Source organism: Trachurus japonicus, chromosome 1 (assembly GCF_045865225.1).
Source record: "Trachurus japonicus isolate A0001 chromosome 1, Traja_1.0".
NCBI lineage: Eukaryota > Metazoa > Chordata > Actinopteri > Carangiformes > Carangidae > Trachurus > Trachurus japonicus.
In genome coordinates this window covers 19,746,645-19,774,567 of record NC_140907.1, presented here as the reverse complement: position 1 = coordinate 19,774,567, position 27,923 = coordinate 19,746,645, and the positions used below count along the sequence as shown (strand labels likewise).

General features: G+C 39.7%; 2 protein-coding genes across 2 annotated transcripts; one reads left to right on the top strand and one right to left on the bottom strand.

Annotated features, from left to right (window-relative positions):
* The first annotated feature begins 660 nt into the window (after window positions 1–660).
* slc44a1a (solute carrier family 44 member 1a) lies at window positions 661–8,678 on the top strand. Its single transcript, XM_085778676.1, has 16 exons — window positions 661–908; window positions 1,143–1,229; window positions 1,865–2,007; window positions 2,792–2,928; window positions 3,184–3,277; window positions 3,695–3,864; window positions 4,532–4,621; window positions 4,742–4,884; window positions 5,041–5,227; window positions 6,327–6,495; window positions 6,623–6,779; window positions 6,901–6,984; window positions 7,084–7,221; window positions 7,349–7,585; window positions 7,930–8,004; window positions 8,186–8,678. Exons 1-16 carry the CDS (start codon window positions 885–887, stop codon window positions 8,207–8,209), a joined length of 1,959 nt encoding a protein of 652 aa, XP_085634802.1. The 5' UTR covers window positions 661–884; the 3' UTR covers window positions 8,210–8,678.
* Window positions 8,679–13,174: 4,496 nt separating this feature from the next.
* Window positions 13,175–27,306, bottom strand: spock3 (SPARC (osteonectin), cwcv and kazal like domains proteoglycan 3). The gene is made up of 11 exons (XM_085778661.1): window positions 27,274–27,306; window positions 26,979–27,095; window positions 19,506–19,545; window positions 17,523–17,631; window positions 16,812–16,920; window positions 16,540–16,648; window positions 16,216–16,329; window positions 15,903–16,124; window positions 15,063–15,125; window positions 14,797–14,934; window positions 13,175–14,546 (listed from the first exon to the last, which is right to left on the bottom strand). Exons 2-11 carry the CDS (start codon window positions 27,093–27,095, stop codon window positions 14,389–14,391), a joined length of 1,179 nt encoding a protein of 392 aa, XP_085634787.1. The 5' UTR covers window positions 27,274–27,306; the 3' UTR covers window positions 13,175–14,388.
* Between the last annotated feature and the right edge of the window lie 617 nt (window positions 27,307–27,923).

The window sequence follows — 27,923 nt, the reverse complement described above, 5'->3', positions numbered from 1 at the left end:
ATGGCAGCCTCAAGATGACACAGTTAACAAACTGGCAATAGGCCCACCCACTAAGCGGCCAATTTGTTCCCAATAAAGTCATTTTAGTTCATTATTTTCTGTTATAAAGAGAAAATACAGTCAAAAACCGTGCAGTAGTAACCCTATATTCACCCGAAATCCCTCACATTTACAGTTACTGCTTTACTCCAGCAAACGGCGCCAAATTCTTCACGTCCTAACCGAACGTGCTGCTTTCAGGAAACATGGTAACTTTCGAAATCATATGTTCTTCAGCTTTGACTTGAAACAACAATATGGGGAAAAAACGATTAGTCCCACTGCTTCCTGCTGCTACTACTACTACTACTACTACTACTACCCATAATGATATTAATATTATATTATGATTATTATTATAATATTATTAATAATAACATTTTTCTGATAAAATAGCCTACATACATCGCCTGGCATTTTGTCTTTATCTGACCGGTAGGTTATGATGAACATCTCGGGCAAGAGAAACTGATGATTTATTTTTTCTTCTTCTTCTTCAATGCATCACCATTTGCCAATGTTATCAAATTTTCACCTGAAACTATTTTTTTCAGAGTGTCAGTGAAGGCAGCACAAGATATTCGACTCCTTCCCATGGATCTACTTCCATGCTCCTTCCGCGTTTACCTGTAGCGTTGAACCAAGGAATGGGCGTTTGTTTGTGTAATGAACGCGGCATAGATAAAAGTGTAAATTTGTGTCCTTGCACCGGTCGTAGGGAAAACAAAGGAGGAAATACGAAAGAGAAGAACACATGGGACATGAAAAGGGACAAAAAGTTTGACCGAAGTTAGTTTTGTTTCGTTGTGGGTTAAAGTTGTCGTGTTCGCCTATAATAGTTCACAATGGGATGTTGTAGCAGTCAAGAGGTAAGTTGTGGCTGCTTTGAAACTTCAAAAGCTTTACTACTCATCTTGTGCAGCATGCGTGCCACTTCTTGACCTCTTCAGCAGGGGCAGCCGCCTGTTTTACAACAACAACGCACTAGCTTGTTTTTTGTTTTTGTCAGCTGATGTTGGAGCAGCAGCAGCGACGCTCCTGCAGCGCAGACCCAACACAGAGCTGACGGTAACCGCTCCTGTCTGTTCTTTATGCCTTGGCAGAGCAAACGAGATTGGAGTCCGCTGGAGGACCGCAGCTGCACTGACATCCCATGGCTCCTTTTATTCATACTGTTTTGTATAGGAATGGTAAGTCTTTGAACTTTTGCATTTATCAATATGGCTTAAATTGTATTACAGTTCAGTAGCAACACAAAATGCATCTGTCTTTGAAATTGACCTAAACTTCAAGGACTTATTGCAGGGCAGTGTGTCTACATGTCTGTATCTTTACTTTACTAATCAGTCAGGCTCTTTAGCAATAAAGTTGGAAATCATTGAACTGTCCCTGTAATGTAAGCAGCTAACCTCTGCTGTGACAGCCCTGCAGTAAGGTTTGGTTGAAAGTAAGCCAGAGACATCCTGATTGAGTTTCATGGTCATTTTGGAAGTTGTAGTTTGTGGTATTGGAGAATTTCATTGTGTTATGCTCAGCCTAACAACAACAAGGTACAACTACATGCACAGCCTTCAGAATGAATAGAAAGTTGCATCATCTAGCCTAGTTTCTCATTTATTTTCAACAACAACTCAATGTTATAACCTCCTCAAAGGTAGGATTTATTGGACTGCTGGAAAAAACTGCATTTGTTTTAGTTTACTTTAATTGTACACTAACAGGTTCTGAACCTATGTCAACTGAACTTTCAAAACTATGAAAGCTGTAATCAGTCTTGCACGTCATGCAAATAATGAACACTCTCTACCCTATATCTCATGTGCAGGCATGTATTTGTGGCTATCCAATTGCCACAGGAGCTGCCTCCAGACTTGTATCGGGATATGACAGTTACGGCAACACCTGCGGTCAGGAAAATGCCAAGATCGAAGGAGTACCCCTGAGTGGCCAGGACATGACAGAAAAGAAGTTAGTGTGATTATTTTCAAATGACCAAATTTTTGTGTTTATTTACTAATATTTTCTTATCCAAACAAATAATGATTTTTAGATAGACAACAGTGCCAAATCATTACGTTATTGATTTTGTGCATTGAAGTATATATGTTTAGATTTTTTTGCCCCCTGTAGTTGAGTGTTGCTAGCACAGAAGAGGCCATTCAATATTACTTGTGTACATGCGAGGATTGCATCAGGTAATCCTAATCTAATTTGATGTGTTTGTAAATTTACCTCCTGTTCTAGCTGACATAGTTGATAAGGTTTAGCTGAGGCCAGGTCATGGCTTGTTTACATTAAAATTAATGATGTGTTGAATACTTATTTTCTCCACTGAATATCTGAATCACTAGCATCATATCAGAGCATGTCTCTAAGTTATTTTTGTGATGTGATAAACTCATCATCTGGAAAGAAGAGTTACAATTCTCCTTGTCATAGTTTGTGTGAAGAGTCTTTGATTGTATTCCTGTTTTTGGGGCAGCAGATTCCATTAGCATGCAGCCTGCAAGCACAGTTTTCCCGAAACAATGGGTCATGCTTTATTGATGGGCTGATTGCCCATGGAGGCTTTGAATAAAAGGCGTTTGGCTACAAAGAAGGATCTGTGTGACAGGGGAGCAAATGTCAACAACTTTCAGTTTCTGACCAGACAGAGCAGCCCCAAACTGGCACAACATTTGATAAAGACATTTGTGGCAGCTTCTACACTGAACCGTTAATACAACTGAAATTAAAATGTTCTTCTTCTCAGGTACGTCTTCTTTCTAGACCCTTGCAACCTTGACCTTATTAACAGGAGGATCAAGTCCATTGCCCTGTGCGTTTCCAAGTGCCCTTCTACTGAACTGCAGTCATACAGCGACTTAAAAAAGTTTGCTCTGAATAATGGTGAGAAAACTAGACAAATGGTATACAGTAATATTTAAGAGATAAGAGATTTAAGATGTTTAGTATTAAAGAGAAAAGTTGGTTCAGGGTACCTACTTAGAGTTTCAGTTTATTCCTATTTACACATGTTCATAATAAATGTTAGACATAAATGGGATATACATTGATGACCATTATAAATGCTTACAGATAGATTTTGGAAATATTTTAATGAAATTGAACATGTAATCTAATTTTTGCTTTTCCTGTCGTTAGGCTCTCATCTCTGTTCCTATGATATTACTCCGACAAGATACCCAAGTCATTCAGAGAGATTCACTAAATGTCCCAAACTTCCTGTTTCACCAAGGTAAACAAGAATATCCTGTAGCTCTCAATAAAATGTTAACTCATAAACAAGATTGTTACTTTACCCCCGTATGTAATGCCATTGTTGTTACTCTTGTAAGAGGTACAGTAAGAGGCTGTCAGGGGTTTAGAGCAGGTTGCATGTGGCAACAATATGTTTAAATAATAATAATTTTGATTTATATAGCGCCTTTCAAGACACCCAAGGACTCTTAACAATAATACATAGTGTAACACAAAGGTAACAACTGACAGAAATGTTTATGTCTCTGGTGTTCACAAGGGACACTGCTATTCTTGTAAAATTGCCATATTTCCCAAACCATACAGTATAGACATGTGCCTCATATCTGTTCCTTTTAACTAAATTAACTCCTTTTCTTTTTTTTTCTTCTTTTTTTCTTTTTTGTGTTCACAGTAAGGCTGTCCCGGTGTTCCACCGCTGTATACCTATGGATATCGCCTGCTATGCTCAATTTGCCCAAGGATTCATCACATTTGTCAGTGACAACACTGTGCTGCGCCGTGTCATTGCTGGGGTGTTGGCCGCCAAGGAGATCATCTTTGGCCTTTGTGTTCTGGCTTTAGGTATAACCCACAGTTACATCTGGCTCATCATGTGCTAGTGGATATCTTAGATAAATAATGAATTGTTTTTCTTATCCTATGAGAAACTATGGCTATGTTTTTTGTTTTTCTTTACTGCTGCTCCCACAGCGCTGCTGTAATTGCTGAGGAGGATTCAGTAGGAAGTCAACTGTTTGAAAGGAAGCTATTTTCGTCAAAATGATAACAGGAAATGTCTTAGTGGTTTCACCATTATATATGCTCAAGTTCAGCTAACAAGCATTAATCTGTGGGCTAACATTAATCATTGGTGCAGTAAAAAAGACAGAACTGATCCTATGTTAATTCACATTTGATCAAAATGTTTTCTTTGTTATCTGGCAATGCTGCGTGAATTTTATCAGGGCAGTTTTCCCTTCTTGGAATGTTTGGTCATTCTCACAGTTTTGTACTGTTTATATGAAGCACCAGGACTCACACTATGTAGATACATTGAATTTATTAGCATGTCAATATACTGTATGTTACATTGTTATATATTTTATTATATACTTCTTTTTTTTAACACCCAGTACAGTGAACAGATAGCAAATGAATCAGCATGTTTCTGCAGCTTGATAAATCATTTTCCACTTTTGCAGTGTTTGATATACTAATATGATTTGCTGTGTTTATTTTTCCTCTGCAGTTCTGTCCCTGATCATGATGGTTGTCATTCGTTACATCTCTAAAGTGCTGGCGTGGATTCTAACAATTCTTGTAATCCTCGGTTCTATAGGTAACAGTCTGTTGCATTATACATAGCTATGTAACTCATTTTGACATTTTTTGAATATATTCAGGCACTCTAGAGTACATCCTGCTGATGCACGTCACCTTTTGCTCTGATCTTTTCCAGGTGGGACAGCCGTCCTCTGGTGGCTGTATGCTGACCACAGGATTGCCCTTGAAAATAACACCTTATCAGCATTTGGGAAAGAAGTGGCTGCCGACAATGTCAAGGCCCTGCTTGTGTATGCGATTGGTGCAACAGTTTTCACGGTATGTCCGAGTGCACATACTATACTACATGTGTGTGTTTATCAGGAATTGCTTGGACAACTCTATCCTGATGGCAGAAAATATCTGCTCTTTAAATGTAATATTACTGTATCTAACATGACTGAATACTAGAAACCTCTTGGTGTAATCTTTTAGGTAGTTCTCCTGCTGGTGATCTTCTTCCTGAGGAAGCGTGTGGCCCTCACCATCACCCTGTTCCATGTGGCGGGAAAAGTGTTCATCCATCTTCCACTGCTCGTTCTGCAGCCATTCTGGACCTTCATCTGCCTCATGCTCTTCTGGGTCTACTGGATCGCTGTGCTTCTCTTCCTCGGGACTTCAGGTTAGGACAGAAGTTGATTTATACTATATATGTTTTTCAGATTCAAAACGACATTCAAAATGTTTCAAACTTTTTTCTGATGTCCATGCAGCCAGCACACAGATTGGTTTTCTAGCATCAGATGCGATAGTGACAACATTTTCCCAAACAAGGAGAATATTAAATTTGTTATTTGTGACATTTTGGTTTTGTGGCATGACTAAACTCCCACATCTGGAATCTTGTGCCAGTCTTGTGATGTGGGAGGATGGAGTCAAAGAGCCACTTCTCTCTTCATCTCCCACTTCCCTTTTTTTCTACAGTCGATTTTGAAGTCTGCCAAAATGTTATTTAAAACAAAAGGCCAGCACAAGTGAAGTCAAAACCTCCCACTGTCTTTTTTCTATGTTAACTGTTCTTTCAGTTATTGGGGTCACCAACCTTTTTGAAACAGAGAACTACTTAAAGGGTACGGAGCAATACGAAAGGCTACTTGTTTGAGCCAAAATATGATGCAACGTCCATCTTGAATATAATAATAATAACAATAATGATAATAATAATAAATATAGTGTGTTTTGAAACACATGCAAATCAAATAAAAATTCATCTGCACAAAACAATCTGAAATGATCTAATAATAAAACACTGTGCTAATGTTCAGACCAGTTCATTGAGAGACCAGCAGGGTATGTTACCAGAGACATACAGAAACAAAAAGCCTGACATACCTCCTACTGAAGATATTGCATAATATTACCAGATACATCTAATAAGTTATTTTATGAAATATGGTATATTTTGACATCTTTGGATTGTTGTTTATTTTGGGCACATTGTCTTGCTTTTGTTTCCCTTTTTTCCCACATTTTATGCCTTTTATTAGTGATGTTGAGTTGTCCATAGTGAAACAGCAGAAAATTAGCACGAGTCACAACAACACCAAGTGATGGAGAATGTAGAGTTCATGAAGAGACACCATGAGAAAGTTGTGAGCTGTTCACTGTTTGACGCAGATATATATAAATTAAGTCCATCTGGTACAATTTATTGCAAATATCAAGGAAATGCAGGGCGACATTTATTAAAAGTCAAACTCACGTTCATATTTTCCTCACAGGGACACCAGTAAAGAACAACTCTACAGGTGTAGTTGAATACCACATGGAGGGACCTCTGCAGTTCTTGGTGTGGTATCACGCTGTGGGTCTCATCTGGATCAGTGAGTTCATTCTGGCCTTCCAGCAGATGACCATCGCTGGAGCTGTGGTCACCTACTATTTCACAAGGTACAAAAAAAGTCACTGTAAAAGACTGGTATTTTTAGCACATTGTAGATTTGATATCAAATCATAACTACATTTTTAGTCCACATTATCTCAATTATGTTGTCTCCCTGTATCTAATTAACTTAAGGAATAAGTCCCAGATGCCAGTGACTCCCATTCTGTCCTCTATGATACGTACCTTGCGTTACCACCTGGGTACTCTGGCCAAAGGCTCCTTCATCATCACACTTGTGAAGATCCCTCGTCTCATCCTAACATACATCCACAGTCAGCTCAAAGGAAAGGTGAGCTGTGAAATCATTATTAATTCTCTAGAAACCACTTGGGTGACAATTCCTGGCACACCTGTATGTACTATTTTGTTCTCAACCTAACCTTTTCTTTTTTTCTCTCTCTCTCTCATAGGAAAATGCTTGTGCACGTTGCATGCTGAAAGCTTGTGTGTGCTGTTTGTGGTGTCTGGAGAAGTGTTTGGCATACCTGAATCAAGTAAGTTATCTCAGGTTGGTGAAAGAAGATCATCATACATACACAAGATATAAAATCCCAAGTATCTGAGCTAAAGATGGCCACGTTGTGTCATTTCAGAATGCTTACACAGCAACAGCCATCAACAGCACCAGTTTCTGCACATCAGCCCGTGATGCTTTTCTCATCCTGGTGGAGAATGCCCTCCGTGTGGCCACCATAAACACTGTGGGAGACTTTCTCCTCTTCCTGGGAAAGGTACCAACCAGAGACACATTCTGCTGCACTGTGCATCAAACAGCTTTGGAGTTGTTTAATGTAATGTAATCCCCTAACCCAAACGGACCGCAATGTTTTCTAACCAGCCTTGAATCTACGTTCTTAGGTGCTTATAGTCTCCTGTACAGCTTTTGCTGGCGTCCTGGCTCTCAACTACCAGCGGGACTACACAGTGTGGGTGGTGCCTCTCCTCATCGTCTGTCTGTTTGCCTACCTGGTGGCCCACTGCTTCCTCTCAGTGTTTGAGAATGTGGTTGACGTCCTCTTTCTCTGCTTTGCTGTGGATTCAAAGTACAACGATGGCAGCTCTGGACGGCCATACTACATGGATAAGGCCTTAATGGTAAGAGGAAAGCGAGTGGGTTTTGTTTTTGTTTTTTTAAGCATTTCTTATTCACTTTTGTAGCATTGGATGTTTTTATTTATTTTGGCACAGTGGCTGCCATAACACCAGCGTTTTTTATTGTGTTGTGGTCAGAAGCTCTCAGTGACTCATGACAGTGACCATTCATTCAGGTCATTTTGTTATATTCATATTTGAATATTTGGCATCTTCTTAAAATCATGGACAGAGTGAAATCATTTTCATTTGTGAACTTAAAGGTGTATTTTTGCTGCAACCCTTTTTCAGATGTTTTTCTTAAGGTACAAGAAGAGAAGGTAAAATAAGTCTGTTTTCCCTCCTAGGAATTTATCGAGAACAGTAAGAAAATGGGTCACTACAAGCCAGACGAAGGAGATGGACGTGAGCTGAAACCCATGGTGAGTTGCACAACCTTTGTAGTATCTTCAGTGTATTGGAAGTGAGCTATGTCAGTTCAGTTACAAAATAAGAACAAAGTTGTGAAATGCTCCAAAAATACTCATCTGTTAGCACATTTATTGGTTGGAATAAGAATCGGAAGAAGACAAAATGAGTGATTACTTCTCTTTTTCCTTGCAGACACGTGGGGGAACTTTAGCTTGACTGTCAGAGACACTGCCAAAACCACTTAAAATGCTCTAAAGCTTACTATAACTCAGAGTTTCACCAGCATTTTACTCCAGGGACATCACTAAGATAACAAGTTTTTTTATATATATAGAAACGTTACATGACTCATTGAAAGGTGTTTCAAGATTAACTGATTATTTTTGACAAAGAGGGATTGAAAATTAAAACTTTAAACTAATAGTTGTACAGCAAAATCTTTAATAAGATGGATGCAAAAGGTTAAGACTTGAGATTTCCCTTTTTTTTTAGTTTAGTTTAGTCATTTTTAATAATATTATGGGGTTAGAGTAGGTTAACAGGGTTTAACATGTTTGGTTTTCTTCTTTTAATTATGTTAGCTGTGGTTTGAATGACTATGGTGTAAATTTTAAAATGGATAACTATGTTTTGTCAAGGCTGTTGAAGTTGTTTGTTACTTATTAAATTTTATACTTGAATAAAACACAGTTTTATTGTTTGACCATTTTTCCATATTGACAAAACCCTGCAGAGAATAGATCGAACATGATCTTGTCATATAGTGTTTCCTCTCCAGTTGGTCTGCTGCCTGCATGTCATGTCTTTGAACCTCAGCTGAGATATCACACGTGCTGCACTACTGGCATAAAATATAAAACTATGTAATACACTGACATAACATTTCACAGTCAATGATTTTTAAAGTGTGAAAGTGCAATTGTTAGTCCTGAACTTCAGCTCAAGACATTTCAGGGTGTATTCAGCAAAATTAATCATTGTTTTTCTATTATAAATTATTGATTCAATCTTGTATTCTGATATTCTTCTGCTTACTAAAGAGAAAAACTTTCACAAAGAAGCACAGGGCAACTTTCCTCCTCCCTTTAGCTGTAGGTCCACTTACAACCACCTGAGGGCACTAAAACCCATAAAATGAATGACATTTCCACTGTAGATGGCATGCCCTTCAAAAATAATGAAAACAAAATGACATTATTACCTTATATCAGGACTTATAGGTTTAGTGTTCTCTGAATCTGTTTATAAAAAATAAATTGTGTTGACAAATTGATTTGTCATAAACTCCTGGAAAAATCTGGGAGTTTATAGGACTAACATCAAATCTTCATTTCATTTACACTGTAGTAAGACTGCAGGAGTGTGTTTAGCTGCTGGATGAGGCAAAAATGTGCTCAGTAGGAAAATTTAGTGATTCTTTGTTTCTAAAATATCAAATTTTCATTTGTTCAGAGCATAAGATGCATTAAACATTGACAAACACTGGGATATTGATGTAAATTTAAATAAAAGGAGAAATTAAGACCAAAAATCTTTGTTTGTTAGTGTAGATGATGTATTGTTATGTTGTATTGTTTGTATTGTCAGTCTTTCAAATATCTCATCTACAACAGTGGTAACATTGGTGTATTTTTATTTGTGTCTCTATGATCTACTGATCAGCACATTGTGAATTCATATTGAAGTACTGAATGTGATCACACCCTGAAGTAAACACAGTAGATTTAATGTTTTTCCTTGAAACTGTACAATGTAAAGGTGTTTTACTTACAGTATAGGTCACCTTGTAGGTTAGAAATGTTTATGATCAGCATAGAGTTTGACTGGCCTACCATCTGTTTTCCCATGAGTGACTTCTCAATCTACTAATGTACAGATTACGGCCTCAACCCCCCTGTTCCTTTACAATCCAGTATTGACCAGGAAAGAATCAAGCCACTAAGCATTTAGAGGTTATTGATGGGAAAGCTCTCTCTGAGCACTGCTGTTCGCCTCGATAAAACTCAAAAATTGCGAGCAAAGCGGCCAGACTTGGACATTTGTCCATTAATGGCTGGTCAGTCACTTTCCACTTCTTATGCAAGGCACAAACTCTTCTGTTTTTTATACACAGGTTACAGACTAAAGCAACCTTGCTTAGGCTTCAGATGCCACATCAGTGCAGTTTTTCCTTTATGAGTCTCTAGAGGTTATTGAGGAGGTTCTCATAAATGTTAGGATGTTCTAGTGGTTGTTCCAGGTTTCCACACAAGTGGTCACTGAAGCAGTTCTAGGGATGGTTTAGGAGATTTTAGTAACCATAATGAAAGTTGTAGTGCTCCTTCGGGAGGTTATGGAGGTCCTTAAAGGGGTTTTAGCGGGTTTTCAGGAGAGTTCTTGTCTTCTTGGAGTTTTTAGGGTTTTTTGGTGTGTTTTGTGTTTATTAAGATGTCCTAGAAGTCCATCAAAACGTTTTTGGTTTGCCTTTTTGTTGTGATATATAGACAGCCTTCCACACTAAATGAGAACATATGTCCCATTACATCTTCAGTGCTTCTTGTCATAAAGGTGACACAGTGCTCTTGGAGGATATCAAACACTTTTCATAGATAGATATTCCTCATCTATCCAAGGATACTGAGATTCTTTGAAAGTTTTGCATGCTGGGGTTTTCAGAAGTGCATTTCTCGCAACACAGAGCATTTAGGGAAATTGGAAAATGTTGTTGTTGCTTCTCTTTAAGATATTTAATTTAATTTAAAATACATCTAATGTGTTTTTAGAGCCCCTTTTGATATTTTAAACAATGTATCCCAAGGTGCATTTTATTTATTCCCTTGGAAATGCATCATCAACGTAGTGTTCTCACCATAGTAGGCTACATGAAATAATAATAGAGGCTCTAAATCTCAGATTTAACTACTACATTGTTTACAACCATTAAACCTGGCCTGTCCCACTGCTAGAGGCATAGGGATTTCTATCCTTTGTGCTGACTCAGGCAAAGTACTGTAACATGAGAGTGTGTATTGACCAACAGTGACTTAACCATTAAGGTGAGCCACACTGCCTCCACAGCAGTTCGCCCCGGAGGCTCCGCGCGGCTCAGACCTTCACAATGGTATTTACATAGTACACAAGACCTGAACAATGAAAGCAATTCCACAATGTTGCCGTAGACATGAAAGACCATAATCATCATCATTATTGTATATCATATTATGTCTAATAACACACATGTATAGTAGTTGATTACCGTACTCCTCATACAGCAACAATACCTCATACACCAGAGAGTGGAAGTGATAAAAGAACTTGCGCCACAGATCATTGCTTATCCAAGAAACCTGATTTCCGAACATCAAAAGTGCTTCCTGCAATTTGAGGCATTTCCCATCAGTACTCAGTCACTCTGTCTCCCCACACACAGGCAGATCACTTTTTACTGTTGGGTTGACTCCAACAACAAGCTACACTATGTGTGGAAATTAGCCAATGAGATGGTATCTCTCTACATTTCTTTCATGGTCAGCACATACAGGCGGAGGATTTGATATTTACCCAGGGACTTCCCTATCTGGAGCTGCTGACAGGTCCTTTTGCCAACATACACACACACACACATTTACGCATTGTTTGAGTTCCTGCCTGCACTGGGCTGACAGTAAGAAAAAACTGTATTTCTTACCTTGAATTAAGGGAAACAAATTTTTTTTCCAGGTCAGTGAAATTGGCTTTTTTCCTGTACTGATTTATTTAGTGTGTGACTTTTGCTCTGCACATATTAATGTGAGCTTGCATGTACTGTGTGTATGCATGCCTGTATGGTTTATTGTGTGGGTGTGACTGTGATTCATAAAATATTCACCTGTTCCTCTCCTACATAATGCAGTAATGTTCTTGCACACCGAACTCATTGCCTACAAACAAGCAGTTTGTCACTCCTGACCACTGTCAGCTTTCTCTCCTTTTCAACTGAAGTCATGCATAATTACTTTCAATTTCCACTTATGGCAGATGTTGTTCCAACTAATTATACACTTAAACAACAGCTGTCCATCTTAAAGTAGGAGACAAGTATGGACCTCAACTTTTATCGCACGAAAACCCCCTGCGGCTTAGCTGTCTTTTCATAAATATAAGCACGCTATAGAGAATTGAAACATTAGAAATAGAACAGAAACAAGAGTTTTCCGTCATATTCTCTCCCTCTAGTAAAACACACGACGAAACAGTCGAACAAACTTTGGTCAATATAGCTTTTATTTCAGCAAATCATACATACACTGTAAAAAATGCATCTGTATCATAACTTTTAAACACTATCAGAGCTGTGATGACAGTGTGTGATTGGCTGAGAGTGGCTACAGTGTCTGAGGTCATTAAAATGATTTGCATGTCATCACACTCATGAAACGGCAGACTTTGAGACTGAAATGTTTTCCAGTTCGTAAAGTGAATTGAAATTCCAAGTTAAAAGGAATTAGGGGAGCAAAAAAATAATAATTATCATAATAATAATGATAATAACAGGAATATTGGACAGTTAAATGGCACTTTTCAGGTCTTAACATGGAATTTCAACAGATGTCTGATTCAAAATGACAGCAGATTAATAATTGAAAATTAATATAGTACAGCAGGTCCCAGGTCTGCATAACCAGTCACAGGACTTATCAAGAATACACAAATCTGGGATGGGTTTTTGTCATCAACCCTGACAGATATACACTATAAGTAGTTAGAGCAGATCAGGTACAAATCAAGCTTTTCAAACAAAAGTAAAAGCAAAAACACTGTAAGATGATAATCTTTTTTTTATATAAAGCTGTCTAAACCAAAGCTTCCTCTAGCCAGTGTACTAATATATAAAACATTTTCAAATCCAGCAGAGTCTAAGTGTTTACTTAACTGCTAAGTATCTCTGTGCTTCTCTACATTCTAGCTATCCTATGTTGATCTGAAATCTGGCCTATGTAACACCATCTTAAGAGAGACCCAAAACACAAGCCATACCAAAACCCAACAAGTGTCTGAGCTTGACAGTAAAGCCACTCTTTATGCAGTGTCATGACAAGCTTAAGTCTGTCAGGTAAGCACGCATCTCCAACTACTACTGCCATCTGTCCTCACCAGTACAAGGCACACCTTCCCCTTTATCCCCGGCCAGACATTATCAACGGTATCTGCATGGCTCTGTGGTTTTATTACTGTGCAAGAGATTTGCTCTGTTACTGTGTGCTCAATTTGCGCTCAAGTCCAAGACTTTAACTGTATATCTGAAAATGTAAAAACACCATGTCTTCTTCTTTCAGCTCACTGACATATTAAAGGTCAGTAAACATTTTTATCACACAGATTTGTGGCTTAAGCAGTTTATGACTATATAAGCGTAGTTTCATCTGTACACGCTTGGGGAAATTTTTTAACCTCAAGCTCCGTTGTGTTTTTGAGTTCCACAAAGGTTTAGCCTCTGGTTCTACAGACTGAAACAACATCACACAGTATTAGACATGCTACGACAAATCTGTTTCATCTTCTGTATTCATCCAACGATGGATTAGAAAAATAGATATTCTTTTTTTTTTTTTTTTTCCCCCAAACACAACCGCCCAAGCAGTAATTTGTCTTTCCTAGTTGCTGGGCCTTTGAGATGATTTGACTTGATCTGTGTCTCAGTGAAAACAGCTAGCATGTCAGTTCTGATTGTTATCCAACTTGCACTGTCTTTTTTTTTTTGTTGCCTTAATTCCCCTAATGAACCATGTCTAACTCTTATCTTGTTTTTCCACACAGTTACAGTCACAGTTACAAATCGAAATCAAAAGAAACCTAAAGAGTGCAATATTCTCTTATCTACATCATCAGCATCCCACCTATACACAGGAGCGTTTTATAGGAAGGATAAGGAGGGTTGGGTGGGGGAGGAAGAGGATGAAGGAATGAAGAAGGGTAAATCTCTTTAACATTGCGCCTCAGGCATCAACACACTCAGGCATTGGGGTGCTGCACAAGGACAGGACACACTAGAAGACATGGACTGTCCAATGAAGGGAGAGGTCTTTGCACAAGTGACCAAATCCAAAGCACCGGAGTGGTTGTCGAAGGTAGTCCTTGTCATAATTCTCTGGTTGGCTGACACACAAGTGAACACGTGCCATTAACCAATCATATTTTATACTTAGACAGGAAGAGAAATCATAAACCTTTGCCAGGATTGTTTTTTTGTTGTTGTTGTTTTTGTTTTTTTTAAATATGAACAAACAATACACAGAGAGGAGTCCATAGGCTGTTAGTACGATTAAGTATCTGCCTGGGGAGTCACCTAGAAACGTGCAGTTTGACCAAAAAAAAAATCAGTTTTCACTTTTTCTTTTTTCTCATATATTTTTTTTTTTTTTTTTCTTTTTTTACAATTACGACAGGTATTCATCATTTTCGTCGTCATCATCCTCGTCCTCATCGTCCTCATCGTCCAGCCCAGCATGGTCGGTGAGGACAAATGAATCTTCGTCGTCATCGGTAAAGAGCGAGTCTCCGCTGCCGAGGTCTCCGGAGGACTCCAAAATCACTCCTGGAGATGGACATAAACCACAAATACAACCATTAGCTGGTTATCTAAGCCCCATACAAAAAACTGGAAACAGGACAGTACAAATACTACATTGTGGTAGGCTATATAACAGATTTAATGTGACACATAAATGAAAATATATAATATCTCTAAGTTATTTCCCCCATGATGCTTTAACCACAAAAACACACTGCATGTCTTTATTCTCTTATACAAACACATAAACATGACTCCACAGTGTTCGACCTACCACAGTCTGCAGCGCCATGGGTGCGTGAACCAGCCACCTCGTTGCCATAGCGATCCACACACCAGCACTGCCCACTGCTGCTGTGACACTGGTGGGACCTGTAGTAGCCCTCCTCATCACAGGACGGCAAATACTGGCCTACACATGCAAGCCAAAGCACACGGACACACACGGTGAGTCAGGATGAATGCTCCTTTGTGTGTGTGTGTGTGTGTGTCTGTGTGTGTGTGTCCTGCTACGTGTGCGAGGATGAGTGTGTGTCTCACCAAGGAGCTTCTTTCCTGCTTGCTTCTTGTTGATACTGGACAGCTCTGCTTTACAAGGGGAATCTGAAAAGAAGAGACAAGAGACTCTGGTAACAAACTGCAGAAGTCTGCTGTTCTGTGAATGCATCTGTTAGTGTGCGCTTCGCCTCTTTTGTGTACTTTCTGCTTTTGTCATGATGTTTGCTATCCTGCTGTCTGTGCTTTTACAAGTACAGCGCCAGTGACTCATCACTAAATGCTGTTTCTTTAGCACCCAAAGAAAAAAACAAAGAAAACTCATTTGTATCCTATCCTTGGCGTCACACAACATTGTTTCAATGCATGGCTTTCTATTGTATTGTGCTGCATTTTACTGTATATCACAGATTGCAGTAATGTGCATTTCAAGGAAGAGAATGACATGCTGATTGGCTGGAAGGTGTCTATAAATTTAGATGAAAGTTCTGGTTTATTGCAACCTAGGATGTCTTTTTTCAGCTTTGGCCGTGGTTCCTGTTGGTATTGATACCACTGGACTCAAAGTAATTGCTGAAATCTGGTAAGAGGATGAGTCTGCAACGGTGACGTCTGACACGGCAAAAAACAGCAGCACTCAGATCAGACGGGTTGTAAATCTGATCTAAACCACCTTACTTGGTAGGTTTTTTCAGAAAGTTACTGTATGCTGATAATAATTTCTCATTGTGCAAGACAACTGTAAGTATGACACCAGCTATGATCCTATAGTTGGTCTACGTAAAACTGGAAATATGGGTGGAAGCTGTATGTAGTGTGAATGTCCAGGTGTGAATGCCTTTAAGTCTTAGGGATTTTGCGTGTGAGCACATGTGGATTCCGCACCTGTGTACCTCTGGAAGCACGTGCACCACTCGGAGCTGGTTATGACTTTGTCCGCATGTGTATCACAGGACCTGAAGAAGGCATCAGAGCAAGGCTCGTTCCTGTCCAGGTAAAGGCTCTTGATCTCCGATTGGTCCAGCTGGAGGTCGAAGTTTGTGTCCAAGCGGGAGAACATCCAGCCCAGAGGGTCCTTACAAATAGGCGATGCCCCCACCTCAAACTCTGCAGACAGAAGAGAGGGGTAGTCAGATGTTTAGAGTACGAGTGTGTCGATGCATGATTTCCTTGTCGATGCTGATGCCATGTGACTCACTGTTCTTCTCTGGCTTCTGGATCTTAACTCTCTTGTGGTTGCTGTTCTCATGCAGCACTCTGAACCAGTCTCTCAGACGACTCACCACCTCCTTCAGGTCCGGCTCACTGCACACTGAGGAATAGTAACAGTAATGATTAATGATGATGAAGTGATACTTTATTGTCCCTCTCCTCCCTTATGGAGATGAGAAGTCAGAGTCAGCTACACCACAGCTGCACTGAAACCTTGCCACGGAAGGTGTTATAATTAAGAGGAATTTACTGTTTATTTTGCAAAGTATCCCGGCTTGCAGGGTTCAGACATGCGTGCCAAAATGTGTACCTTTCTTTTCTGCAGAACTCTGCTCAGCCTGAGAGGAGCACGGACACATGCCAGGACACTTCTCAGCGATCTGCTTTCCTGTGATGCACGCCTGGTAGTCAAGCTTACACTGAGTAAGGGTGACAGAGACAGAGGCAGAGACAGAAGGGATCAGACAGAAGTGAGAGAAAAATGAGGATGTGTGTCTCATCAAGAGGAAATGAAAAATCTGACATGTGGGTTCAGCTGTCTCTGTGATGAGCTACAGATGATGTGATGGTGTGCATGTGTACCTTGGTGGAGTAGGTGTGGCCATCAGTTCCACAAACGGGAGAGGGGTGAACCACAGGGCAGGGTTTGCACTTTGACCCTGGACTCTGGTACAAATTGGGATCCTTAAAACTAGGAGGAGATTCAAAAAACACAAACACACTTGACATTTCACTACATTTAATGCATATGAAACAATTACAAACAAAGCTTCGTCCTTCATTGCAACACTTTATTCTTCCACGCTTCATTCAAAGCCTGCGTTTTTTGCCTGTGAGTCTTGTGTAGCTGTGATTTATCGTCTTGTTCTTACATCAATTTCTGAAATGAGACAAGGATTTAGGATTTATATGCGATTATTTTCCGATTTGCTTGCAATGTGTATCCATAATTGTGTTGTTGCTAAGAATGGGAAATGAGGTCAGTATGGCGTTACTGTCCTCTGTCCAGTCTGCAGTGTCCCAGACAGACACACACACGCATACAAAGCCCATTCATATCACTTGGCAGGACTTTGTGTCCATTGTAAGGCGGTGCCAATGCTGGGGTAATTGGACTAAACAGTAATGTCACACAACAGTCACAAGAGAGCAGAGCAACCAGTAGTCAAGCTGGAAAAGGAGAAAAACAGCCGGCCCTCTGGTGCTGTGGCTTATCATCCAACACGAAAAAGTGAGCAGGGAAAAAAAAAGATGGAGGAGGAAAGTGATTGTGAGTGATGCGTGTGTTCTTACCTAACTCTCCTCTGACTGACACAACTGGGTTTCTTATAATCCACAGCCACGCACACCTTGTGGCGGCCACATTTCACCTTCAGACACGGGTCCTTGGATGGATCAAGGCCTTAAAAAAACAAACAAACATCCATATTGTATAAGATCTCTTTTAAGTGTATTTATGTGTATTGTTCATTGTCTACGTGACCAGAGCGTAGCCTCCCTATTTGAAGAGCTTTTCTAGAAAGATGAAGCCCATGAGCACAGACAGAGAGAAAATATCCCCAGGTTACATTTTATTTTTACTCTTTGAAATTGTAGATCAATGATTCTTTGTCGAGGCATGTACGTCCTTTCATTTCAGTGATGTGGACATCTGCTAGAGATCTGTGTGTGTGTGTGTGTGTTACTTCTAGCCACAACTTACACCACACTGGCAACGTCTCTCTCACGGTGAACTCAAAGCCATAATACCTTTAAGTATCCTCAAAGCTAAAAACAGATGGAGCTAGTTATAGAGGCTCCTTCTGACCCCACATCAGCTGGCGCTAAGTGTCAGTCCCACTGCATGCTCTTACTGAGATCCTCAAACTGATCTGGTATCAGATCCTGCAGCCAAGAGCCACATTGGGCTTTCAAGGTAAGAGCGGATTTCAGATCTGAATCTCAGGCAGAGGGTGTGATCTTTGTTGTTAAAGATGAGCTAGCTGTCCCTGGCCGCACGTCAGCGCTCGCAATGGCACCTGTGAGCACAATCTAAGACCCTCAGCTGATCTCAGAACAGTTTGTGAATGACCTCTGCTCTAAAGAACCTTACTGTAATCCCTCGGCAGCTTTGGCAGATTATCCTGCCTCCATCCTCCAACGCACTATCTAATGCTATTGTTTCCCCGACATGTCTGTGTGTGAGTGTGTGTGTGTGTTTGTGGAGACATGTGCGAGTGTGTTTGAGGATACAGTGATAAGTGAGAGTGAATGTGCTTGTATCCTGGCGTGGCTAGATGTGTGTGTGAGCTTATCAGAGTCTGTAATACAATGGGAAATGACAGGCGACCAAATAGAGAACCATCCTGTGGTGTGTAGCTACAAAACATAGACACTCGTGTGTGTGTGAATGTGAAATGTTGTCCACAAACTCCTCTCTGTGCTATTTTATTATTTATTTTACTGTCGTCCGAGTCTTAATGTTAATTGGTCACCACATGTTTCAGGAGACATTTTTTTATGGCATCTAAATTCCAGGGAATAGACAACATTTAAGTGAGACACATGGTTGTTTGAGGAAGGTAAATCAAATGCTGAGCAGATTTCAATGAAATTTGGTTAGTTACGCAACGCACCAGGAAACAAGTGATTAGATTTTTAGAGATGATGGGTGATCATGTGGCATCTGTCAAGATCTTAACTTTTTTGCTCGTGACTCCAATTTTTGTTTCAACTGTTACTCTTCTGTTTCATCCACTTTTAATTGAATTTAGTGCATAACATATTTATATATATTTATATTTATATATATATATATATATTTATATATATATATATATTTATTTTTATTTTTTTTTACTTTACTTTTCTAATATGTCACACTGTGTTCTTATAACTGGTTGCCAAATAATTCCTTTCTTGACCTTTCTGAAATAAATTTCCATAATTCTTAAATGCGATAAACAAATGAAAAACAAAAACCAAATGTAGATGCTCGTCTCTGAGCAATCCTGCAAAATTTGATGGTATTTCATCTGTGGGTGGTATTCAGGGTGCCATTACTAAAAACTTAGGTGGCAACAGCTCAGTATCAGTAAGTGTGACTCACTGTGAAACTTTGAACAGCCCATGTTGATTCAGCCCTGATCTATCCTCTAGAAATCATGACTATGGCCAACCATAACTGTTTATCGCCACTGTTTATCCATATGCAGATGAAACCTAATTGGTTTTTTTTCTTGTGTGTGTGTGTGTGTGTGTGTGTGTGTGTTCATATCACAGCAGAAACACACCCACCTTGATCGAAGGGCTTGGATGGAGTCCATGTGCCAGGCTCCTAAAACAGGGTAAACCAATATGAAATCATGATATTACCAATCACCTGACACCCATAGTAAATAATACATGACAGATACAGGACCATTAAGCAGTCATACAAACCTCCACTTCCTTTAGAAGAAAGCATTACGGAAACAGAACAAGAAATTCATTTTCATTAGGATGTCTTTTTGAGTGAAAACTTTGCATAATGAAATACACAGATGGAAACACACCAACACACCGTGAATTACAAACACATGGTGCATCATGCATATATTTAGTCCAGATAACACTGATGTGTTGACGGCAGTTATGTCCTGTCATGTGCAAAATAAGTGTGACCGTGTGTGTGTGTGTGTGTGTGTGTGTATGCATTGCTCATCCCTGATGCCACCAAATGGAATTGTGGGTATGTACCATTCATGGCATGTGCACACACAAATGAGAGAAGCTCTGAACTGTAGAACAGACTAAAATTTTACTAAATCGCTTCCAGGTTTAGGTTCAGGTTTCAAAAATGTAATTTGAAGAGGATTTCAATTACTGTACTGGCTGTGACAGTCTTTCAAAGATAAATGAATGTGTTTAGCTATTTACAGTCAAAGTAATGGTTTAAAGCTTTCAGTGTTTGTAAAGTAGAATTTAATGCCAGGCTTATGTCTGACAAAAACCTTTCAGATTCGAATCATGGTTAGCCAATAAAATGTACATCGTGTTACTGAGCAGAAAAAAATGTATTGACTTTTTGGAGCCTAATTTATTGTAAGATGTGTTTGATTGACTCCTTATTGTTCTTCATTAACACTAAAACAACTCATGTTCATGTGACAATTTTAATCAATTTGAGTTATCAAAAGCTTAAATATAATATAGAGCAAAAAATAAGACACTACATCGTGATTCACATCAGGATATTCCTAGAGATATGTATCACTCCTCCATGTAACAAGGCTGTTTCCTTTATTCCCTCAGTTTTAAAACATTCCTCGTCACAGTAAAGCGACTACGTCCTTTGCATGTGGATGTGTTCTCACAGTCTAAGGAGTGCTCACATTAGAGGTGAGTGATTTGGTGTCTTTTAATAGAAGGACAAGATGGAGACACGCCCGTCCTTTCCTCTGTGTCTGTATCCACCGTCTGAATTTAGAGAGCTCACTTCTGCTTTCTCTCTCCGCTGTCTGTCTCTGGTTAAAAAGACACTGCCCTGTCTTCTCTCTCATTCTGTCACAGTGATTACCTCTACTTGTTATCTCATCTGTTTCTCTATTCACTACACACACTTGTTTTTTGCCACTTGAGAAGCAGCTTTGACTTGCAGTCACTTAACCTGCTCATAACCCCAAGTCTTACACAGAACGACTAAGTCAGACTCTGCTGTATGATAGTTAACATTAAAAGTAAATGACAAAAATAAAAAATGAAAACCCATGTGAGAAAATGAGTCATGAAATAGTCACAGCACAGTAACTTGCTAAAAATTAAAAATGAATTCAAATATACACACAATTACTTGCTTATTTCACTAATCTACTTTCTGGTACACTTGTAGATTATTATCAAAATATTACTTGAAATTGCAAGCATAAAGCTTTGGCAGCTAGTTATTGTAAGTCATTCTCCTTCTCTCTATATACAGTAGCCTCATTTGTCTCTGTCTTTTGGTGAGTCTATTCACTCGGTGTGTGGTGTGTGTGTGCGTGTGTGCGTGTGTGTGTGTGTGCATGTGTGTGTTGACTCATTCAGTTCTATATGCCAAAACAAATAGGAAAAAGGAGGGAAGTAGGGAGAGATTTTGTTTTTATCAGGATAAATCCCACACTGAGTGAACAGTGTTTTATCCACCCAGTAAAAGCTCTGTATTGTAGATTTGCACATTCTGCTGTTGTGCGAATCTCCGCCGACAGCATGTATGAAATTCCAATTAAGGGTAAAATTCAGAACTGTTACTAACATTGACAACTCTGTCTTCTGCCTTTGGTTTTCTTTGGGTACGGTTCAATAATTTCTATTATTTATGCTACAGTATGTGCTGCGGTAGCAGAGACAGAAGAGATATGAACTGTGAATCAGTCATGGCACAGGGAAGCAAACCACAATTATAAAGCAGTTGTCTGAAAACTAATCAGCCAGGTCTAGTAGCGGTGTGAATCATTCAAGACACAATTCAGTAAATGTCATAGCAATGCTTTTACTGCAGTGATCACCTCTTTCACTTTTGTAAGTCAAAACAGAATTCATTAGGTATGAGATACAATCATAATGTATGTATATCCTGCAACTACCAGGTCCACTTTTCAGTGCCGGTAGTAGGACAGGAAGTGTGTGTGGGCATGGTTGAGTGGACCGGTCAGTGAATAAACAGGGGTGTATGATTTTATAAAAAATGCACTACTATATTGTCTTTGGTTGGAGCAAACTGTAGCAAGTGTTGTTCCTAGGTCCTCAAGCTTCACCAGTTTGCAGTGTTACAAAAATTCAGCAATTGAAATTAGGTTTTATGGACTCTTGCATAGTTTTATATATTTAAACGTATATGTTTTTTTTTTTATTATCATTATTTTCTAACAAGCTGTCAATTTTTTTCAGGAAGCTGAGGTACATTAACACCTTGTCTGCATGAGTTTGTGAGATGCAGATTGAGAAATGTCATTTCCTGTATTGTCACCCTCCGTGGAAACAGACACAATGGCATAATTACTGATTATGATATAGGAACTTTTTTTCTTCTCTCTTTTGTTGTTGCATATGTGGTAGCTATTGTTGCCTAACCAAAAGTAATGGATTACATTTTCTTTTAGCACATCAGTACAATTAAATCTTCATAATTTATAATCAATACAACAATGCACTAAAATAATTGCTCTACCAATATACCTGCTTCCTCATTTAAAAGACTGCATGTTAGCTTTTTACAACTGGAAAAGATACACGGTGACATGGTACACGAGCCAATCATTTTTCAATAAGCGTGATTTGAACTGTCATTGATTAATTTCTGACCATACCTTCTTTACGGATCTACACATTGCATTCTTCAAGATCTAAATAAGAGGGGAGACCATGTTTGTTTTGAAGCTGAGCAAAGATAAAGCCAGACAGTGAGGTACTTTTGTTTCTGTTCAGGATGGTTCCCTTCTAGCAATGCAGACGGTGGAGACTGAATAATGAGAACATTGCATTAATGGGGCCAGGCCCTCTAGACCAGTCAAGACAACAAAAGTGCTTGCAGTCTGATTCCCTTAATGGAATCAACAGATACACACAAACACAGAAGCACAGCAAAACACACACATATGCCCCCACTACACACACACACACACACACACACACACTGAGTTCTACAAACAAACAAATTTATAACCACAACAATGACTGTAGTGCCAGAATCTGTCAGCACTACAAAACATCAAATAACTGGATGTGCACTTGACTGCACATGTAACCAGCCACCCACTTTTCCACAGAAACCACAGAAAAACCTAAATTTAACAATAGGTCTAATGGCCTCCTGAGTGTACTCTAAAAATAGCAACTTTTCAATTTATCTCTCCATCTCTTTCCACCTCTGTTCTTCTCCCTCCCTCACAGTCATAACAGGCTTTTCCCCTCATGTGCACACGTATACACAAGCAAAACCATGTGTGTGTTCAGCCCTGTTGGCTAACATCCTAATTTTGCTACTGTGCATTAGGGCTGAGCAATTAATTGAAATATTATCAAAATCGCAACATGGCCGAGTGCAATATCTAAATTCCTTTTTTTAATTAAGGTAAAATGTGCCTCAACACACCATCATAGCTGAAGCATTGTGGTGTAAAGAGATGCTCCAGCCTACAATACAGACATGGAGGAACATGCTTGTTGTAGCACACAGCTTGGCAAAAATCCATCATTTCTATATTTTTCATCATTTCATGATCCAGTTGTGCATATTGATTTTCTGTGGCTTTATCTGCATGTCTATAGAAACAAGTCCCTGTGAATAAGCTGTTCCGAACAACCACTTTTCTCACCTTTACTGTAATTCAGATTTTCAAAGCTTGATCCTTTCTAATTGCGTCCTAATGACTTCCTCCCTGTTCCTGGCTCCTTGCTGCCTGCCCACTAACGTCTAACAGGGAAAATATGTGCATGTTTTCACTGTACTGGGTCTACTTGTCTTGCTCAAGCTTGTCGCATGCATGCACGCATGCACAAACACACACAAATCCACACTGAGGTGCTTTGAAGTGGAAAAGGCCTCAAGCTCTCTACCTTCTCTACATCATTCACCCTCCACAACACAAACAACACAGGACAGACATGCATGGAAAAAACAGACAATGAGAAAGAGGAGAGAACAGGATAGGAGAAGATGACATAATTATGAGGGTGGTCTAAACAAGAAGTTAATTTACTCTTATACCATACAATTAAGCATCGCACACATCATTCATTGTGTTTTCCTATCAGTCACACATATCTCAGCTTATCTTTTCACTCTGTGCCAGTGCTACGCTAGCCAAGGTCCAGCAAGACGAACAGAGTGCCTAGAAAAAGTGAGATGGCACTGGTGCAGGACAGACAGCCCCAAGCTGCTCCGGCCAGCCTAACAGGACTTACGGTAGGCTCCATCAGTGGCCAAGATCCTATCTAGTGCACTTAGCAGGAGACCCACTTATGGCTCCCACTGAAATATGAAAGTGACAGTAGCCTACATGCCTAAAATGCAAATTTTAAATCATAGTTAAGCTAGGTTTGGCACCGATGAATGAGTTAAAAAAAAAGAAGAAGAAAAAAAGCAGGTGCATTGGATTGAGAAAAATGTATACGATCCATTTTGGGTGCAGGATTAAGAAAGTGGCTTGGAAAATAGCTTTGAGTTCAACTAAAAATTTTCATTTTGAACAAAGATTTGCTGAAACACATTACTGACTGTAGGAATACGCAAAGCAATGGATGTTGTCACATTAGCAACAGTAGGAAAGTTTGTGTGTAAGGCCTAAGCCCATGCTAATAGTGCAGCTAGCTTGTTTCAAACTAGTGATCTGCTAAATTGTGCTGCAACATTAAAACTTGAAGAAATGTCTCAATTACTGAACCCTGTGTAACATCTTGGCCAAGTTTGAAATTCTTGAAAAATAATATAGATTGTATCTAAAAAAAAAAAGTATAATTGACATGATTTGTTCACAGGCTGTTCAGCATAACAATCATTTGCAGCTTTCCTCTGAAAAATGCCCGCCTCAGCTGTGCCTTCTAGCCTATGTAACAATATTGTAACAGTATGATGTATGTTTGTTACACTTATATTTGTACAGGGGATATATGGCCTCTGTGCCAGAGGAAACATTGTAGCTATAGAAATGTAATTGCCAGCAAAGATGCATGAAAAACAAATAGGCTGTGTTTGCAAGACAGTCTGTAAATGCTTCTTTTGTGGCTTAGTTGAATACATTTATATACAGTTAGGCCTATTGATTAATTCCTATATGAAAGAATGCAAAAACACAGTTGCATACAACAAACTGGGACACAGCAGTAAAACAGGAAATGAAACTCACGCATACATACAGACCACATAATGCTTGTGCTCTACCTTAATCTCTAATGTTTTAGCCTCAAGGTTAAAACACACATATAAATGCACATAGATCCTTCACTTTACTGTCAATTATCCCACTCTCTTTCATAATTTCATTTATTACTGTACCTTTCTCTCAGTTATCTATCTATCTATCTATCTATCTATCTATCTATCTATCTATCTATCTATCTATCTATCTATCTATCTATCTATCTATCTATCTATCTATCTCTTATTCTCAGCTGTCTCTATATATGTCATTCTCTCTCTCTCTCTCTCTCTCTCTCTCGATCGATTGAACACACACACACACACACACACACACACACACACACACACACACACACACACACACACACACACACACTTACTGTATATATACCTAAACAAGTACAGCTCATCTTAAATAGCACAGCAAAAGGCCAATCACATTCCCTCACTAGCATTCCGTCCTGACACCCTATTTGCATAATCCAGATCCAATAGCTGGACCTGAGGTCCATCACATGGGTCCACCTGAGCTGATGGATTCAGGCGCTTATGTGTGGCAGGCAGGGAAAGCGAAAGATGAAAAAGCCTGTTACAAGCCAAGTGAAAGACAGGAAAGGACTCTGATATCTGAAAACTGTAAAGAATGTTGCTCATGTTTTTCTCTGTCTGACACCAAACGTATCAAAGATCCCAATCTTGAGGAAAAATCTATGGAAGTAACCACTCATTACATAAAACAAGTACTACTGTACTGATCACTACTGTCCTTTATCTATCATAATATACAGTATATTTTATTATTCCCTAAAGAATGTCTCAAGGAATCTACGAATCCCAGCAGTATGTAAGGGCCACACACACACAGCAAAAACAAACATTTTATCACTGAATGACTGATGTTTAATGTAGAAAAGGAATCTTCATGACACAAAAACATGACTACATTAACTCTGGCAGCCTGGCTACATGATCAGAGGCTGTATGGTATGCGTCATGACAATTAGCAGCAGCATTACCGCACTATGTGGCCTTATATAAACATGTCAGGGTAATGGTGGCTGACAGCACCTTGATGAAGTCCACTAGTGAAGATGCTCACCAGCAGCATAATAAACGACATCAGGTCAAACCCAATCACTGGTTGGGAGAGGAGACCACTGAGACATATTTAGTTTACAGTGGCATCTGTTACAGTAACATTCCTTTACATTTCCACAGTAACACACTCTGTGGGTTTACAGTAAACTTGTTTTTCCACTTTTTGGTTTTTGGAGGCTACCATTTTGTTTACATGCCGTTATATTCCCAATTGAGACCTATATAGCTGATAGACAAGACACAGATTTTAATATAGTGGTAAAAAAACAACGACAACCCAAAACACACAAACTACCTGGCCTGACTCTTTATTGCTTTGCCCTTCATCACCTCCTAGCAGGTGTTTATTCCTGACTAAACAGCACAACCAGACCAGACCAGGCCTAACTGCTGCAGACTCCCTCCATGTACCTGCACATAATTAGGCCCATTTCGGGGACTCGGCTCTTCCTCTCTCGGACAGCCAGGCGGTGCGTATGTATGTGTGTATGTGCGTGTCTCTGTGTGTGTGTGTGTGTCTGCAAGGCCTCTGCTATCTCAGTAAAACGGGGACTGCTACCGCGTATACACATTCACAGACGGTGATCGTTAGTGTATTTACTGTATTCACGGAGCGGGTAATGAACATGTGACAAACAGCACAACGGGCCCCGTGACGCGTCGCCTGGACACAACGAGAAAACGAGGAGCGCATGATCACAAACCAGCAAAAGGTGGCTATAGGGAGACAGGGGGGGTGGGGGGGGTGGTGTATAATATGGTGGTGAATAATATATACCATAAATATTACTCACATCTCTGAATTTATCCCATCTCCCAGGGATCCACTTATCATCCAAGAAATTGTCGGAGCGAGCAGAGACGTGTCCAAAGGCGACCGCGCACACACACAGCAAGGCGACGCTCAGCATCTGCGGACACATAACAACAGCACGGCGAGAGAGAGAGAGAGAGAGAGAGAGGACATGGGATCAGGTTGTATAGGACGCCGCAATCGCATCGCAAAACAAAGACAGTTTAATGTAAGCTGCTGCATCACGTCAGCGATGGACGATGGATATAAAGATACGAAGGTGTTTTTCCACCTACCTTGTCGCATCAGCTGCTCTCCAGACTGTATGTGCTCGCTGCCGTTTTCTGTCACTAGTAATAGCAGCCCTCTCTCTCTCTCCCCCACCTCTCTCTCTCTCCGTCTGTGCGCAGCGGAAAACGGGAACGCGCATGGCACCGTGCGCGGGCCCTGCGCTGTGTTTTCATTTTTTTAAACCTCTCTCTCTCTCTCTCTCTCTCTCTCTCTCTCTCTCTCTCTCTCTCTCTCTCTGTGCCTCTCTTCCTCAGTGCGGTAGGAAACGGTCCTGATGGCTCGCTGTGGGCCGTTATCAGGCCACCGCTTAAGTGTTTCCCACTGATTACCTCTTGTGAAAAAGAAACGGAGCAATCATGTGATAAAGATGAAAGGGAAGAGAGATTCATAACAGGAAAAATTATAGGATGTTTCAAAAATCTTTCAAATTAGGCATGGGAAAACAAAATAAAACGCATAACAACCTAATAGAAAGTCACCATTAACTCATTATGGCATATTATATTAGGCTACACTTTACATATATAGGGGAAAAACCCAAAGTGCTGAGCCTGACCTCTTGTGTTTCCTTTATTTATGCCATGATGTTTCTGCTCTGTTACAACCATCACACTGGAGCCGCTCAGGCTTGTTTGTACAGTAATGACTCATGAAA